The sequence below is a fragment of the Carassius gibelio genome, chromosome B6 (assembly GCF_023724105.1).
Source record: "Carassius gibelio isolate Cgi1373 ecotype wild population from Czech Republic chromosome B6, carGib1.2-hapl.c, whole genome shotgun sequence".
In the NCBI taxonomy this organism is placed as follows: Eukaryota; Metazoa; Chordata; class Actinopteri; order Cypriniformes; family Cyprinidae; genus Carassius; species Carassius gibelio.
In genome coordinates, this window is record NC_068401.1 from 4,957,063 (window position 1) to 4,975,059 (window position 17,997).

At 37.1% G+C, this 17,997-nt stretch overlaps 1 protein-coding gene across 2 annotated transcripts in view; it reads left to right on the top strand.

The window, feature by feature from the left end:
• LOC127959119 (guanine nucleotide-binding protein G(s) subunit alpha) overlaps positions 1-17,997 on the top strand; it is a 32,316-nt gene that overhangs the window by 7,024 nt on the left and 7,295 nt on the right. The window contains exons 1-5 of one of the 2 annotated variants that reach the window (XM_052558115.1): positions 310-1,709; positions 3,649-3,721; positions 5,086-5,140; positions 5,232-5,351; positions 10,736-10,833. In XM_052558115.1, coding sequence (XP_052414075.1) covers positions 1,571-1,709; positions 3,649-3,721; positions 5,086-5,140; positions 5,232-5,351; positions 10,736-10,833 — 485 coding nt within the window. In that variant the 5' untranslated portion in view covers positions 310-1,570. Of the gene's footprint in view, positions 1-309; positions 1,710-3,648; positions 3,722-5,085; positions 5,141-5,231; positions 5,352-10,735; positions 10,834-17,997 lie in introns of those variants that run through there. The other variant, XM_052558114.1, reaches the window with a different exon arrangement.

Genomic DNA, 17,997 nt, shown 5'->3' on the forward strand with positions numbered 1-17,997 from the left:
ACTATAAAGAGCCGACTCATTTGAATCAGTCGTTCGGGAATCGGACTGCACTAGTCGCGCTATATGTTGGTGGTTCATTGCAAAGAATCAACTCAAAAGAGCCATCTTTTCTGGATTCAAATCACAGTGGTCAGAGTATTTTAGTAGTCTACTGTGCTCCATGTGCCTCGGATGCAAAACGTACGCTCGAAAACCATTAACTCTTTAAAATTATGTTAATATTACTCGGCTATGGTATGTGTTCAAGGAAGCAGTTTTCGGTCTCCATGGTCAAAGATGGATCGGGTGGGAATCGCGAACTTTATCACGTATGAATCATGTCTTCAAAGAGGGCGCCTCGCTCCGCAGAATCGCCGCTTGCTGACGTTTTTGGGCTGTCATGTGATTAGCAGGGTTCAATGAGAGCTGTTTGCCCCACCCATCTCTTCAACGCTGTCTATCTCAATGTACAATTCACTGAGAAAAGGAAATAATCGCTAAAAATACACCCTCGAAAAGGATCCATTCGCCACAATTGGGGATTCAGTGCGCTCCGTCCGTAGGGAATCCATCCCTGTCGTTTTGGTGTGGGATTTATCTTCACGTTTCCAAATGCACATGATCTAAGAAGGATTCAAGAAGAAGGATACAAAGCGTAGCCTGACAGCGGACTCTGACTGCCGATAACCGGTACGTTAAAATATCGACGGAATCGTTCGCATTTGCATCTGCGGTTGAAAGAACCGTAAGGATCGCCGCTCGCGTCAAAGCAAAGCCTACGGATGTGAGGAGAAATTCAAATTACGGTAACGGAGAAGACGGAGAAGGGCCTCGTTTGATTTGGACAAGCCGAAAAAAAGCCATCGTTCACCGTGAGCAGAACAGGAGGGAAATAGCTTCAATCCGAAGCAACGTTTTTCAGCAGCACCGCCGTATTTTTCTCGTAGACAGCGTCGTTTCGTAACGGAGTTAAAAGGTTCATGTCGGCCACGGCGCAGGGCGGAATGATCCACATGCCGTCATTTTGGTGGAAATATTTATTTTTTTAATTTGTAGCCACCCTTTCTATCTCGTTCTGCCCGTCTAGTTGCATCGGCCAGCGGATTCGACAGCAACAAACCGAAAGAATCGCGTTTTGTGGAGCTATTCATGATTTTAATTGGAGTTGCTCGTTATTTCGGGAAACCGACCATGGATTCGCGACGGGAAATTTGCTAAATCGCCGTCGTGGGGAAGCCGAAATCATTCATGTAACGTCGAAGGCTTCGCTGGATGCACATCCATACACAGAAATCAAGTATTTTATAGCAGCAAAGCGCTCGACAGGACTCGGCCATCTGTAGGCCGGCCTAGTGTTTTCACCACCACCCATTCTCGCCAATACCAGTCACCCATAGCTTTCACATTTCCCCGTGCTCCCCTCCTGCCCTTAACAACGAAATCCGGGGAAGCGATGTGCATACAAGTATAAATGTCCCGGTTTTCCATCAAAGTGTTCTGATCGGAGGACAATCAAGGAATTTGGATCATTTATTCATACGGTAGATATACCCCCCACCCACCCCAAAACTTTTCTTGGGTTTTTGGGAAAATGGGTTGTTTGGGCAACAGTAAGACTGAGGACCAGCGAAATGAGGAGAAGGCCCAGCGAGAAGCTAACAAAAAGATAGAGAAACAGCTCCAGAAAGACAAACAAATCTACAGAGCAACTCATCGACTACTACTGTTAGGTAGGTTGGTCTGAAAGCTGAGGTTCTGTCACTGCTGCGAACACCTTCCTGATGCGTGTGACGTCATCGGGGCCTGTCACATTTCGCAGCGTTTTGTGTGAATTTGATTAATTTGTCCGAGTGCATGATGGGGGTACACGCGTTTCGATTGGCATTCCTGGGCCGTTGTAGTGGACACCTCAGGGCCTGTTGTGCTTCATCCAACACCGCTCAATCACTCCATTCATTCCCATCTGATTTATGTTGAATAGATTTTGCATTATGGAAATATTTGGGCTCCTGTGATTTTTATAATTCATTAACAACTATCTCATGGAGATCCCACACTCATAAAAATACACTTACATATGCTGTTTCTTTAGGCCGGTGTTCATGAGATTAGGGTGGTTTCTGCATCCTGCTAAATTAGCAGCATGCTTATTACTGTAATTCTAGATGGAAATACCTGTTGTTGTTTATTAAGATGTTTGAGAGATTAGTGCATCATTTTTAGGTTTAGTTCTGGTAAGGGTTGCTTGCATAGTGCTATTTTTATGGTTAAGCATTATGGGCATCCCCAAAATGATGATAATAAGAGAGATTACATATACATATTTTTACTCTTAGATCAGTTAACATATTTTTCATGCTTTATTCATCGTTTAGTTGAGCAATAGACTGATGTATTAACCAAGATATTTTGTCTATTGTCAGTTCATCAGCACTGGAGTTCTTTGCCATTTAGAAAAAAAAAAAAAAAAACATTGGTCAACCACCTTACTACCTTGAACCAGAAAAAAATCAGCAAGCGTTTTAATTTCATGGATATTTCCTAGCACGACATGAAGTTGTTTTAACTTCAGTTTGATTTAGTCTCTGTTTAAGAGACTTGTCTCGCTAATTCTGATAAAACCCAGTTCTCTAACAGCCTATTTTTTTCAGGTATACACATGGCTTAAAAGTACCCTATTCTAAATCAAAATCCCATTAATTCAACATAGCAAATCACTCTAAATCATAATGTCTGGTGTTTAAGGGATATTTCTAGATACCCATGATTCAAGTGTGTTGTAATGATATATGATTTAGGGATGTGTACCAATGTAATTGGAGCACAAAAGTGGAATTCTTGTATGCAAACAGGCCTATTTGACACAACTGGAACAATGTAACAAAATATGTGTTGTGATAAAGAGGTTCCCATCATACATCTGAACTGAGCGCCTAAATCTGAGTTGTTTTGGTGCTTCTGTAGATTGTGCTTCACATCTGCAGGGGAAAGTTAACTCTCTTCTCATATTTTGCACTTGGAAATTCAGAAAACTGTGCATTGTTGACCATAAATTGTAGAATCATTCAGCTTTGTCAATGTTTCACGACCATGGCTTTAAGAGATGCTAGGTGGTGTTTCTGAAAAGTTCCTTATGTTTTATTTTGCATTTCACTATATTATTTGATGCATAGCTAACCAGTTCCTTTTTATTGATTTACTTACAAGAGTATTGATTGGAGTTATATAGTCTATAATTTAATGAAAAATCAGAATCAAAGAAGCATCTTATTGAAATCTCATAAGGTATAAAATATGTGGGAGAAAATGTTGACAGTTTAATATTTGTAAAATTATGAAAACTCTAAATTCATAACTTAAAAAATATTAAACTGGCAACATTTGATTTGTGTACTAAAGGACAAAATGATTCCATTTAACATTCTATGTGTTAAGTGTTGTAACATTATGACTTTTTCGCAGCTGTTACACGTTTGCAACAATAATATATTAATTTATAGACAGTTCTTTTTAGCATGAAATTTCTGCTTTGGGTGCTTGTTTAGTTTGCCATTTAAAAAGAAATGCTACTGTGAAATGTAATTATTCCTGATGAATCAGGTGATATCTGACCCCCCTCCTCCTCCCACATCCCTTGTGATTTATATCTTTCTTTTGCTCGTCTCTCAGGGGCTGGAGAATCGGGGAAAAGCACCATAGTCAAACAGATGCGCATTTTACACGTTAATGGCTTCAATGCTGAGTAAGTATTGCTTTCCCATCTATGTACTTTTTTGATCCAAATGCAAACTAGATTTTTATTCTGTCCATAAGCATAGCCTACTGTCAAGTATGATACAGCATATAAACAAACCCTGTTTTTGGTCATCATGCCATTTTGTTATCAACGTCGTTTGATTGTAATGTTTTTCAGTGAAAGTTGGGTTTGGGAGGATGTTGATATCCAAGTCTGTAATCCATGCGGTAATGGCGAGCTTTATGTCATTGTGTTGTTCTCTTGATTTAGTGGGACATATGCTATATTTATAACTTTAGAGTATATGTATTTATTGTAAGGGATTTATTTTGTATTGCAACAGGACATTTTATTAATGTAGCATTATGCTCACTTAAAGTCCCATTATAATAAAAGAGCTGGCTTTCAATAAGTTTATTCAATAAGTAGTAGGCCTATTTACCATTCTGAAGTTCTGAAACCAGTTTTGTGATTTTAAGTTAGCATAATTTACTATAATCTAGTCCTCGATCAGTGTAGAAAGGGTGTCCAAAATACTGCAGAGGTTACAGAAGTATAGTCCATCAGTATTTCAACACAGGTAAAAATTTCAATGCTGAAATAAGACAAAGGCAAATAATTGTTGCATGAATTCAATCAATAGAATCACTGTGATTGCAGCATCTGGAAAACAAGTTGTAATTTGATGATTAGAAAGCAGGAGAAGTCAAGAAAAAAGGATTAGTAATGCTACGGTGGTTTATGCTCTGTAATGTTCCACATTTATACTGTGGTAGATAGTATATTTACTTGATCTGAAATGTTCTATACATACATTTAATATAGTATTCAGTTAATGTAGGGTCACATGTTTGTATTTAGCTATTTTACAACAATCTGAAGCAAATGCAGCTCATCCAATCAGAATTGGAATTTAAAATTTCAGTTTTATAATATTAGTTATAATTATTTTGTTTAACTCCAGTCTTACGTAATATGAAACTTAAATAATTTTGCAATCATTTTGCATCCATTATAGAGAAGAAAATAAATGACAAAGTAGTTAATTGTGATAATACACTTTTAATTTGTAGGGTATTTACCTCGCAGGATTATGGAAACACAGTTATTTATATATTATAAGTAACCTTATTTGCATTTGCATTTATGCCTGGGATTCGAACCCCCAACCTTGCCCTTGCTAATGCAATGCTCTACCACTTGAGCTACTATAATATCATGATATAATGTGATATAAAAATTGGGTTTACCGTCTACCTCTAAGTAGCATTAAGTTGCTGAACTCCAACTGTTCACAAAATTACAGTTATTTTATTCATGTTGCCTGAAAATGAAGTAATCTGAACTAACCAAGCGTCAATGTTTTACAGAGAGAAAAAACAGAAAATTCAAGACATCAAGAATAATATAAAAGAAGCTATAGAGGTAAGTGTTGAAGCTTCTTGAGTTGAACTAGTAATCAAAGGTGCAAAAATGTGAAGGCACTATAACTCTGATTGTCTTTTTTCCTTTACAGACTATTGTGACGGCAATGTCCGTGTTGGTACCTCCAGTCCAGTTAGCCTGTCCTGCAAATAAGTTTCGAATTGATTACATCCTCAATTTAGCTAATCAGAAGGACTTTGAATTCACACCGGTGAGTATAAAGTTATTTTGTCAACCCATCACCCCTGTTTTTGTTTCCATGAGAGTCTGTGTACCATCTCAATATTTTAAACTGGATATGCACAAAAAACCAAGATATTTTAAAAAGACTAAGTTTAAAGGTAAAAATGGCAGTTAAGTAGTTTGAGTATAGTATGTACATTTAAAAAAAAAAAAAAACATTTGTGCACCCAGTTTTGGGTTGATTGTCATGCAGGGTTCGTACAGTCACGAAAGACCTGGAAAAGTCATGGAATATTAAAACAGCAATGTCCGGGCCTGGAAAAATGAATAAACTCAGAGGGTTTTTGAAAAGTCATGGAAATCTATTACACAAAACTCTGTATAATAAAATAGTTTGATCAGGTCCTGAATTTTGGTGCGGGATTGCGCATAGGCTATATCGCATAGATTTACTCATTCCTGCAGTTTTTGACTTTAAAATGATGGATATTCACACGTTTATTTAATAGCCTTAAACATGTAGGTTTGATAAGTAAATAAATTCACACTGACTATCAGATCAAATCAGTCATTTGAAAACACCGTGAATGATTCAGCTGTACCGCGTCTTCTCTCTTTGACTCTTTGACTTAAAACTGCTTCGCATTGGCGCATCGCGTCTGCACTTCACGAGCCGCTGCAAGACTTCGCTCACGTTTCAGTACATTTGACAGAATTGTCACTTGCCTGATCGGGACATTGTTGCATCTTCACAAAAATGTATTATTTATTTGCATGACATTTTAGCAATTTGGTACTTGCGTGCTGCAGAGGCGCAGTCACATCCAAAGCATGCTCGTGCATATATAATGCCTCCTGTCGAGTACCAAATTGAGTTTGGTTCCAAACAAGCTCAGTAGAACCCTGCAAGGACCTCAAACACATGCCCTGGTCCGGCCCGAGTCCGATAGATTATCAGAATTACCGGCCCGAGTCTGACTGGAGCCGGTGTCTTTTTTCCTCTTTCTCTCTTCCTAATCACACAACTTTTGCAGCCATTAAAATAGTTCAGTTTCGTTTTTAATGTAAACGTTTTTTTTGTTGTTTTTTTTTTCCGTTTTTTAAGTTGATTTAGAAACATGTTTGGATAATTTTATTTAGCCTTCTCAAATCATCACCACTTGACTAAAATAAAATCTATTTTTAAAATGCTTAAAGCATATCACAATGCTAGTTTAAATGGTTAACGTAGATAAATGTGTGATATTAGGTTTGTGCAGAGAGCAGAAGTTAAAGCGCGCTTTGCAGGACATGAAGTCGCAGCATGATCACTTGCATTTCTTAGTGGAAACAACCGTCATTTTTTGCTCATAAGAGTAATGCATAATTTGGGACTGTTAATGGTCTATTTTAATTTGTGTGCACTCACAATATGAGTATACATTTTTTTTGTTGTTGTTGTTTTTAAAAAACAAACATGATGTGCTTTCTGCTGTCTCGGTATTGAGCAGAAGGGCTTCACAAAAATGAATCAAAACTCAGCGAATATTCTATTTCCCCTGGCCCTGACCCATTCATCATGTTAATTATTTGCTGGGGTTTTGCGGCAAGCTTTATTGCGTGCGCTTTAACACAAAACCCTTCCAGCACTCGCTGCTGCTGGCGGGACACTAAGCACCGTCCGAGCTGCTCTCGACAGTCACCACCAGCGTTGTTTCCACCAGCGTGGCAAATCCTTTTCATCACCATAATAATTGATGGATATCTAAAATATAAAAATGGCCCGCACACAGCCCGCGTCTGAGCTATGACATGAAAATTGTTCCGGAGCCCTAAATAAGTTGGGGCCATTCAGGCTTGTGCTGAAATACAGGGCTCTAATTAGCGCCGCTTGTTGTGTTTAAGCAGCAAAAATACACACAAAATGACGTAAAAATGGCCATCCTGGCAAGTATCCTCATAAGCACTGTCGTTTATTCTTAAGTGAATGTAAACTGTTGTGAAAGAAAAGTTTCCAAAACGAAATTCAGATCCTGCGTTTAACTGAGTTAAATAAATGATAATATTCAGTGATATGATATGTTCTCTGTGTGGAGTATAACGTCTGGTGCAGTTGCAGCTTGTACTTATTACTAAAACAAGAAAGCAAACAAGTTAACACATGATATTTTGAACAGATTTGTGTTTTTATTGTAAAATAATGGAACATTAGGTCATGAACATGGTCTCAAAAGTCATGGAAATTTATATTGGTAAAAATGTGTATGAACACTGGTCATGGATTTTTGTCGGGCCCATGTGTGTTTTGATGGTTCTCCTCAGTTGTAGGGTTGTAGGTTTATGAAATTATAATTAGCAGCTATTCTTTGCTTGGGGACAACACATAGGTGAATTGAAAAGGAGCCCCACCTCAGGGAAATGTGGGTGTTTGAACGTGTGACTCTGGTGTAATGGTGAGGCATTCATTATGACTGATTACTTGTAATAACCTCTAAACTCTCCCTCAAGAGGGCCTCACCTGAGCCACACACCTTGACACCCAGGACGTCCCTGCTCCCTCATCACCTAGACAGGTGCTCTGTGTCTAGGGAAAGAGGTGTGGAGCCACCCTGACCTGCGCCAATGGGCCACTTAAAATTAAATCACAGGTGATTCAAACTTGGTGGCCCTATGGACTTAAAAATAGGGAACATGAGAAGCTTACCTGCTGGTTTAGACAAGGTTTTAAATAGAAACCAGCATCATTACATAAACATTTGTAGAATTATTAGATTATGGATACAATGAGTTGGAATTTTTGCCACCTGCAAATTGGATAGATTTAAAATGACTTTTGCGGGATGCTGGATTTTCTGTAAGAAACAGGATTGCCATGATGGCTGCGTGATTCGGAGTTGATCATTAACTGTAAACGCTAGAATCGAGTGCAGGAAGTGGTTGTAGTTTTAGCATTACTACAAAGAAGATACTGCCCCACCCTCTCTCTCTCTCTCTCTCTCTCTCTCTCTCTCACTCACTCACTCACTCGCTCGCTCTCGCTCTCTCTCTCTCTCGGTGGCCCAAGGGCCTGCTGGGAACCAGTCTGACTGGTTGATTGTGTTGCAAGTGAGAGACAAAAATAAAAATCAAAAGCAATTATTGACATTTATAACTCAGTCATGCCACTTTAGGATATAAAGACCCATTGAAGTTTATTGACGACTGCTATTTCAGCGCTGTTACATGGCTGAGTTGTAATATTTCCATTTAACAAAAAAACTAAAAAAACAACTTCTGTAGCTGTGAAGCGATCTTGCTAGGAGGAAACTGGTGAAGTGTATTAGCATAATTTTTAAATGAAGAGAGAGACAGATATAGACAGGCTGAAAAATAAGCAAAGAAACACATTTTAAACACGTTTAAACACATTACCCTTCACATGAAATGGTGTACTCCAGGGTTGGGCAAAGTACCTGAAAATATTTTTTTTTAACTTTTTCATCATGCATCTCAAATGTATTTATTTATTTAATAAATATGAAATATATAAACATTTATAATTTGTTCTGAAATTCTCAGTGTGCATGTAAGACAAAATTAAAAGCAAGCCATTGTTTTCCATACTATTCATATTTGTCATTTTTATTTAAAAAATGATGCATTGCAGTTTTAACCTACATGTATATTTCACTCTCATTTAATGCCAAATGTATGTGATTTGGAAGCATGTTCATCAAATCAGTCTTTAAGATAAAATGATTTAACTGACTCGGAAGTGAATTTGAATGGTCAACTGTTTTAATTTTAAGCACATAATCATAATGTCAGTCTTAACGTTCTCATACTTTTTAAATGCATACTGTTCACACATTGCTTAACTGAAATCTCTTAAATAATCATTATATTGCCCAGCCCTACCTTTAGCATGTTGTAGGAAAAAAACAAAACTTAATTGTTTCTATAGTTCCAAGCCCTGATAATCACATTCATCCACTGAAAACTATTGTCTTATGAATTGCACGTATGTTGTTTGTCACTGACGCATGTGGTAAAGATTCTGTACAGTAAACATTCCTTAAATACCAATCATTATTTTACAACTTCAGCTTTACATTTCAAATTCTGTAATTTAGAATATATGTATATTGCTTAATATGTTTAAATTAGTACGTTTTAATATTTTATTTTAGCTTGATGTTTTTGCTTGTAATTGATAATCAATTTTGAAATATCAATGTTTTGTGTAAACTATAACTAAGGCATTTCATGGTTCGTGTAAAGAATGAATTTATTTGTAACAAGAAAATATTTATAATAGCATATGCAAGACACTGTCCTATATCACAATATACGGTTATGATACAAAAACTCAGATACCCACTAAATAAATATTTAAGGTGAGAGCAGTGAGAGCTGGTGGGTGGCGTGATTCTCAATTGTGTGGCTCTTGTCCTACACATTTAAAAGCAAAGTGGCGCTCCTTTTTAAAGGAGCTGTGCCAGAGTGAACGCTACCATCAAAAAGGATCAAGTGAGACGAAGCCCCGTTCCCTGTCGGGACCATGGTAATGGTCCTCCTTTGTCCAGTGCAGTGTGCACCGACCTGTTTGCTGTTCAGGTTCATGCCACTACATATAAACAGCTTTGCAAGGTGTGTCCTGATTCATGACGTATTCGTTCAGATTGGAAGTTTTTCATTTCAAGCGCTCATTCATGCTTTACCACCATGTCTGGATTGCAGTGGGCGGTAAGAATTGTTTAGTTCTGTCTTGAACTCCATAAATGTGGCTTTTGTTTTACATGAATTGCGCACGTTGTTTGATGTAAATTGTATGTCATCCAAAAATCCAAAAGGAGACCGCGGAAGAGCCGAATCTATGCGTATAATGTTCATATCTACAACATAACTCTGAAAAAAAAAAAGAAGCTATTTTGGTATTATATCTTTTTTCCTGGTTCATCAAGAGTCGATTAAATCCTAAATTAGAAATGGAATTCTTCCTTCCGGTTGTAAATCTATTTTTTTTTTCAGGAGTAAATACCTTATTGCGATTGTATTTACAGGCACGAAATTGCTCATTTGAAAAAACAAATTTAATTTTGCTTTCGTAATTATTGTCCTGTTGAAATCTGAAATTTTAAACAATTTGATAGCTGTTAATAGAACCATTTAAATAATTAAAATTATTGTATTAGTTGGTACTGAATTTAAATCCGATACCTTTGCATGCAAAAATCCCAAATCCATATTGGCTGTCCAGAATCTGTAACAGACCAATAAGTGGTGTTTTTAAAAATTTTTATATGGGTTAGCATACACTAAAGAGTCTGTGAAAAACTAACACAAACATGTTTAAAATGATAAGCAGCCAAATGACGGAGGTGTACAAGATTTGCCTGGATTCCGACAGCTAGTTTATGGATTTATCCTCTCTCCCACTTGTCTTTCCAACAGGAATTTTATGAACACACAAAGACCTTGTGGCAGGATGAAGGGGTGAGAGCTTGCTTCGAAAGATCCAATGAATATCAACTGATCGACTGCGCACAGTAGTGAGTATATGGTTTCTTTTAAATGCTGGGTTTGATATGCTTTTTATTTGTGTATAATTATTAGTATAAAAGCTTTGGAATATTCTTGGAATTGTTATTCAGGCTGATTGCACTCAACTCGCTTGACTTGTTTGTGGGACTTTCGTAGCACGTTGCATGTATTGGACTGATTTATGCATTCAAGAGGGAGGGACATAGAAATGCGATGAGTGCAGAAGTGACAGAACTTGAAAAAGAGACACTGATGAGTGCTAGACAGAAAGGCGCTTTCAGAAGACACGGAGGTATGAATGTTGGGTATACATTGAAAGCTTTCCTGCATTGTGGCGCATATGTGTGCGCGAGTGTGTGTCCTGTCCTCTCCCACAGCCACTGGTGGTTGTTGTGGATCAGATGCTGGCCTGAGCCGTTTAGACCGGAAGTGGCCCCCCCCCCATCGCTCCCCTCTGCACACTTATGTAAACGTAGAGTGGAGAAAGAGAGAGAGAGCTATTTTTAACTCCTCTCTGGTTCACTCACAGAAGGAGACGGTTTGAGAGAGGCAATCTGCAAGTATCGCGAATAATGCATCTCCTCTTTTGAAGGAGAAAAATGAGCTTGAAGTGATAATGGTGGCTACTTGCGACTGTTTGGAGGGCAACTCCCAACCTCCCAGACTGCAAAGAGGGACGGAGGAGAATGACAGTGCTGTTTCGAACGCGCTCACACACGTACACGCGTTCAGAAAAGAACAGCGTCGTCAAGCGTTAGTCCTGTTATGAGCTCATTTTTGTCGGAGCGTTTTCAAGGCTCTTCCTGTCACATGGCCAGGTGTCCATATTGAATGTGTGCGTGCGTGCATGCGTTTGTGTTTTCATTCACCTCCGTTTCTTTGTACGGTCGAGCCACAGCAGTAGCGTAAGTTCAATAATGTTATCATTGAGGCAAACACAAGAATGGCTATACAAAGCATGTAAAGAATACTGAAGTATTGCAGTTTTTTGTTCATCCCACAACTTTTTTTTTTCCCCCTTCTCCTGACTAGTTCTTTCTGCATCTGCTAGTACCGTAACTGCAGTGACAGAAAATGGCTGAGATAAAAAATAATGAGAGAATTTCTTCTTGGTGGCATTTTGTTTGCATAAATTCAGTGTGTATTTAGAAAATACATGTTTCTTTAATGTTATTTACATGTTTTTTATATTTTCATAAATTTTCCAATTATATTTTCATGAAATTGAGAAATTATCTGTTCCTGTCTGTTAACATTTAGTAAATGCAAATCAAGTGCATTATTTTAATTTTTTTAATTCCTGACTCTTTTTTTAATAAGGTCTCATGACTGAAATATCTGTATTCCTTATTTTGCATTCTATTTGCATAAATTCAGTGTGTCTTTACATGCTTCCTATATTTCCATAACCATAACTTTTCCAAATCCATGTATTTCCATAAAACATAAAATATATATATTTTGTAAATCTTTTTTTTTTTTTTTATTCCTGACAAAGGTCTTATAACCGAATTGTTGCCACCTCAGGAAATATTGGATTTCTTGCAGGCTACAGCATTATGCAGGTTAAGGTTTTTTTTTTGTTGTTGATTTTTTTCTTTAGAGTGCTGTTATTACAGAAAGCAAGTGTTTAATGTGGAGCGTAATTTCTTGGAGCTTTCTATATTTGTGTATATTGTGTGTTTTTATAAATCAGAGAAGTATTGTGTTCCACAGTGCTATTTTGACTAAAATAGATGTGCCAAATGTAAAAATGTATTTAGGAGCATGAGTGCAAATAAAATTTCTTAAATGGTCCAACAGACGTCATATTTTAAATGTCCACTGAAGTGCTTGGATACGCAACGTTATTCAATGTGTTGACATCATTTCAAATGAAACTGGAAGGCAGGACAGGACATCTCAAGCAGCCCTGCCCCCTTTTTTAAATACCAAATAGTGTTTTGAGTTGTTGTAGTAAATGCTTTGAAAGACCACATTACAAAAATCACTGAGATGCTTTTATTGCAGAAGTACAATTGCATTGTGGCATCAACAACAAACAACTAACTGTAAGAATAACAGTCTCATCCTCGCTTGAATTGACCCTTCCCCCTTAAATACTGTTGCTACATCCAACAAGTCATGGACTTGTCCAACACATTCTCACACACACATAGTGAAAAATACATTGCGGAGAAAAGAGGAAACTGACAACGACAACAGGCAATACAGTTACTTCTGGTATGAATCAAAGTGTCGGATTTCAAATTGTTTCTTTTTTTTAAAGATATTCAAGCAATAAATGCTGTTTTGAGGCTTATTAATATGTTGCCTCAGTTCAAGCAGCTTGTGAACCGATCGTCTTTTCATATTTCCTTAAAGTGCCAAATAAACATGAAAGAACATCAGAAGGTATTTTATTTAAACTACAGAAAGATGTCAGTACACACAAGTTTAAGTCCACCGATCCAGCGTTACGATTGGTCAGATTGGCTGTTAATCAAGCTCCCTGCAAAGGGTCAATTCTCATTTTTCCCTCAAATGATGTTCTGTTTACACAACGCGCACTTCCTCTTATTGACATGACATGAGCCACGCTGTTCAATTTCTGATTGGTTGTCTGTTGCTAAGCATCCACCAGTAACATGCTAACACTGCTCCGTTTCACACTGTACAAGGTTGGCACCGCAATGCGGGTGTTAACACCGTAAGAGAGGTGCTAACCCTGCCTCAGAGCAGGGTTTCATAACCCTGAGGAAATAGCCGTGCTAACTCCGCTTCTAGTTTACATGTGTGAAAGAAACTTACTTTTACCCAGGCTTAAAAGCAATGTTTAGAATAAAAATAACTCTGGGTTAAGTGCAGTGTGAAAAACTCTTGGGAGAGTAAAAGATTTACTTTCTATAAGATTTCTGTGCCTTTTAAGTAGGGAAAGTATAAATACTGCAATTTAGTAAGAAGTTATATTAAATGTATAGTATTAATCATAATTAAGCAGTTATATCACATCATTCTCTTTGCTGCGATATTTATTGATATCATCTTACATTTTCAATATTTTTACAATAAAGTAATTTTAGTTTTAATGATGAATTTTGGTGATTTATATTTTTACTATCCACTTCTTATATTGTTAGGCGTCAGAATACAGTCGCTTTGGGTGGTGTTTAGGAAGGTGCAATATTGTAGGTAATAATAAAGCAGTTAGATCCATCCGATCATTTTTATACAAGTTCTTAATGGGCAACATCTCAATGCTACCTAGTTGATGGGACAGTTGAAAAAAAAATTATAATAATTATCCATTTGTGTGTGTGTAGTGTTTCTATTACTTGCATTTCTATTTTTTCCAAAACCAAATAAATGTTGTATTCCTTCTTGCATGAGATAGAAGGTATATTGTTTTGATAATGTTGTCTGTTTCAAAGAAACACAAAAATTATTTTCTACAAGCGTTGTTTTTTGTAAAGCAGAAAAACGTAGCATTCTTGCTTGTTAAACCTAAGGCCAGCGCATGGAGAGAGAAAATTCCTAAACCATCCGCCATGTTTCTTTCTGAGCGTCTCTCTCTCGCTCTCTCTCCCTCTTTTCCTCACCCATCCCTCTTTTGCGAAACCAGACCTGTTTTTTCTCTCGTTTGCTTTCCCCTCTCTTCTTCTGACTGGCCCTTCTCCACCTTTCCCTCCTCCCTCCCTCTCTCTCCTGCTCTGTCTTTCTATTTCTCTTCACTCTTTCTCTTTCTGTCTGTCTCTCCCTCTCTCTGGCCTCTCTCCAGTCACACAAGATTTGGAGCTGATAGTCTATTTATAGCGCCTGTGGTTCTGTCGCTATGACAACCGAGCTGGAGGCCAGGGCGCCAGGGAGCTATTTTTGGAGCGCCGCTGTAATGTCAGACACAGCCTTCTCTCTTTTCTTTCTCTTCCACCGCTCCCTCTCTCCCGGTTTCTGCTGCTTCCTTACTTTAGCGTTGCAAGCTTACAGAAGTGTGTGTGTGCGTTCGCATCTAAGAGAGGGAAAATGCGGTGGAGGCTATCGATTTAATTCATGATTTAACATATTCGGAGTGATAAATATAGCTAGCTTTTTTTGTAAGTTGCATCTCATAAAATGCTGAACTTCATGGTGTCACTTTTTTTATGGGCACAACCAATGCTTACTATTTTTATTTATTTATTTTTAAAGAAACCTTTGTTATTGAACAGCACTTGATTCTGAAAGGCTTGCCGTTAGATATCCTCTGTACCGTATCGTGCCACGCACACACACGCGGTTCACTCGGAGCCTAAACCGTGTTTGCCGTATTGGCCCGGGAAGCTGCCTAATCCACACTCTTAATACTCTACTGTTAACTAGATGAGCTGTAACATTAACCAGATTAGTAAGCGATGAGGATATTATCCGCTTTTCCATGCTAATACACCATCAGCACTACAGCTCACTCTTCTTTCTGTGATTTGTTTATTCTCTTTAAATGTTATTTCTTGGCTTTTCTTCTTTCTATATAAAGAGAAATTTCTTTCTTTATTTTTTTTTAGTATCTGAATTTGTTTATTTCTACTCCGTTTTAAATTTTCCATGCTGTGGCCTGTTGTGAATGTAAATATTTTTAATTATTAATTTAATAATAATAATAATATTTAATTGCACAGTTGCCGAAACGTTTGAATGATTTTCTTTTTTGGACAGTCAATTGTGTATTTATAATTAATATTTTTTTTTTTTATATAAAACATACTATAAATACATTTGTTTAAATTGCATTTATTGACTTGCAAATCACTTCAACCTAATATGTACTTGCTAAAAAGATTAATACATATTTAATAATTAAGTCTAAAATTATGAAAAAGCTTTTTGTTTCAGATACTTTTTGCCATCTTTTATCAGTTGTAAAAGTTCTGGATAATTTTTATCATTGTGACTGCTTAACACAACAACACACCAAAAATATCATATTTTGGACCTTTCCTCCAGATAAATGAGTAGGTGGTGCCACCGTCTTTTCTCCCGGAACAGTTGTTTGGCTCAAACTCTTGAACTTAATTTCAGTCAAGAGTGCATTTGAAACTGAAAAGGTGCTAAGGATCAAACAAATATCTCCACAGTTGTAGGGAGTCACTTTTTGTAACTTATTTTACTTCATTTTTATAACTATTTTATTTTTGTAAAGAGTGCGGCAGAGACTATATGAATTTGTTTTGGCGATTTTGGAATGACAAAAAATTCAGAAACTGCATTTTCAGTTAACTGTTCCTTTTAAGTAAGAAAAATATTAATACTGTAGTTTAGTAAGAAGCTAAATAATTTAATATTTAGTAATTGGTTTTGATTCAGGATACATTTTTGGTGATTGGGTTTTTTACTGTGCACTTACTATATTGTTAGTAGTCAAAGTATGAATACAGTGGCTTTGGGTGGTGTTTAGGAAGGTGTAGTATTGTAGGTAATAATAAAGCAATTTAGATTCATCCAAAACCTTTAAGATTTTTATATTGTGCTTTTTATACTAATTCTTAATGGGCAGTTTTCAGGGCTATATTTTGTATTGCATATTTAATATCAAGTTAGTTGAAGGGTCAGATTAAATTTTATTATACTTTGTATTTTTTTATAGTGTTTCTGCGCTTTTACTTGCATTTTTACTGCAGTGATTTGCTTTAAGCACGAGTGAGCTGCATACTTTTTTATATAATAAATAAAGGGAGCTGAACAGAAATTCTGTGTGGGCCAAGTCATATGACTCATGTGATACGTTGTGTGTGTGTGTGTGACCAGACCATCCATTTACTGCTTCAAGTGTTTTTACACTTTTTTTATTTTTTATTTTTTTATTGAAGTTGCTGCCTAATCATATCCGAATTGCATGCTTAGAACAACTCAGATTAAAATGCATATGCATATGCGCTAATATCCATCTTGATGTGTTTTTAAGACATCTATCACACATATTTTCAAGTGCATTTTCAAAGTCTGCTACACGCTGTTCCAAAATTTGAACCTCCGCAACTGTTGGCAGATGTCGACATGCAACTAGAATTTCACGAACTTCCTGCCGGGCGGCCATTTGATTTCTAGAATTCCACTTGAGTAGAGACTGGATGTGGAATGCAGGCCTAAATGTACTCGGTCGCAGCTATATCTGTCTCTTCTGCTTGGCATTACGACAGTGGAGGCTGTATGCGTTCTCAACTATTGTACCCAGAGGGGCATGAGTTGTATTATGTCTGACCAGCGGGCTGGGCTATTGTTGGAATCGTTCTATTAATAGGAAGAAAGGCAATAATTGAGATACGGTGTTAGACAACGATTGTGGTCACAACACAACTGTCTGTGCGAGCCTCCCCCATCTGTCTGTCTGCATTTTATCCTGTCTGTCTTTCTCTGTTAGCTTCATTTTATTTCTGTTTATGCCCCCCCTTCCACGTGATGTGCCACACTTTCATTTGTGTGGCCTGCTGGGTGTGTTGCATGCATGCACATACACACACTAGTGCAGTGCATGCCGCTGTATGTGGGACCGACAGCGTTGCTGTCACATTTCAAACATCTGTGTCACATTCCTGGTGAACTTAGACGGGGGGATGCAAATGCGCGTCCGGCCTGTGGATTTCTCTCGCTTTCTCTCCGATTCCCTCATGCTTTGATTTAGGGGTTACTCTTTTGCTGGCATTTGTGAGGAATTTTAATGATTCTAGTTATAACTCCTTAATGATTATTTTTTAGTACTTTTGGAGATTCATTGGTCTTTCTAAATAAACTTGTTAATAAAAGTCATTTGTTCTGAATAACACAAAGTCAACATGTTCTTGCTCTGAATCTGCCATAAAATAAAATAAGTTTATTGATATTTGAAAAGATGTATCTGCGTTATTATGCCATTATCATTATATTAGTTGGTTTTATATTAATTATATTATTATATTAACTGGTCTTAGAATGACAATATTATCGTTTCTCGCAATAATTTCTTGGATAATTTATCGTCCAGCAAAATTTGTTATCGTGACAGCCCTACGGAGGAGATCAAACACAAAATAAAGGCAATAAAAGAATTAAGACAAACAATTTTCTTAGTTCTCTTATAATACATTACAGCATACAAAACAACCATAGCAAAATGGCAGCAGCTGCATTTTAAACAAAGTTCAACTATCAGAAATGCAGACATGGTTTTGTTTATGACGCATGAT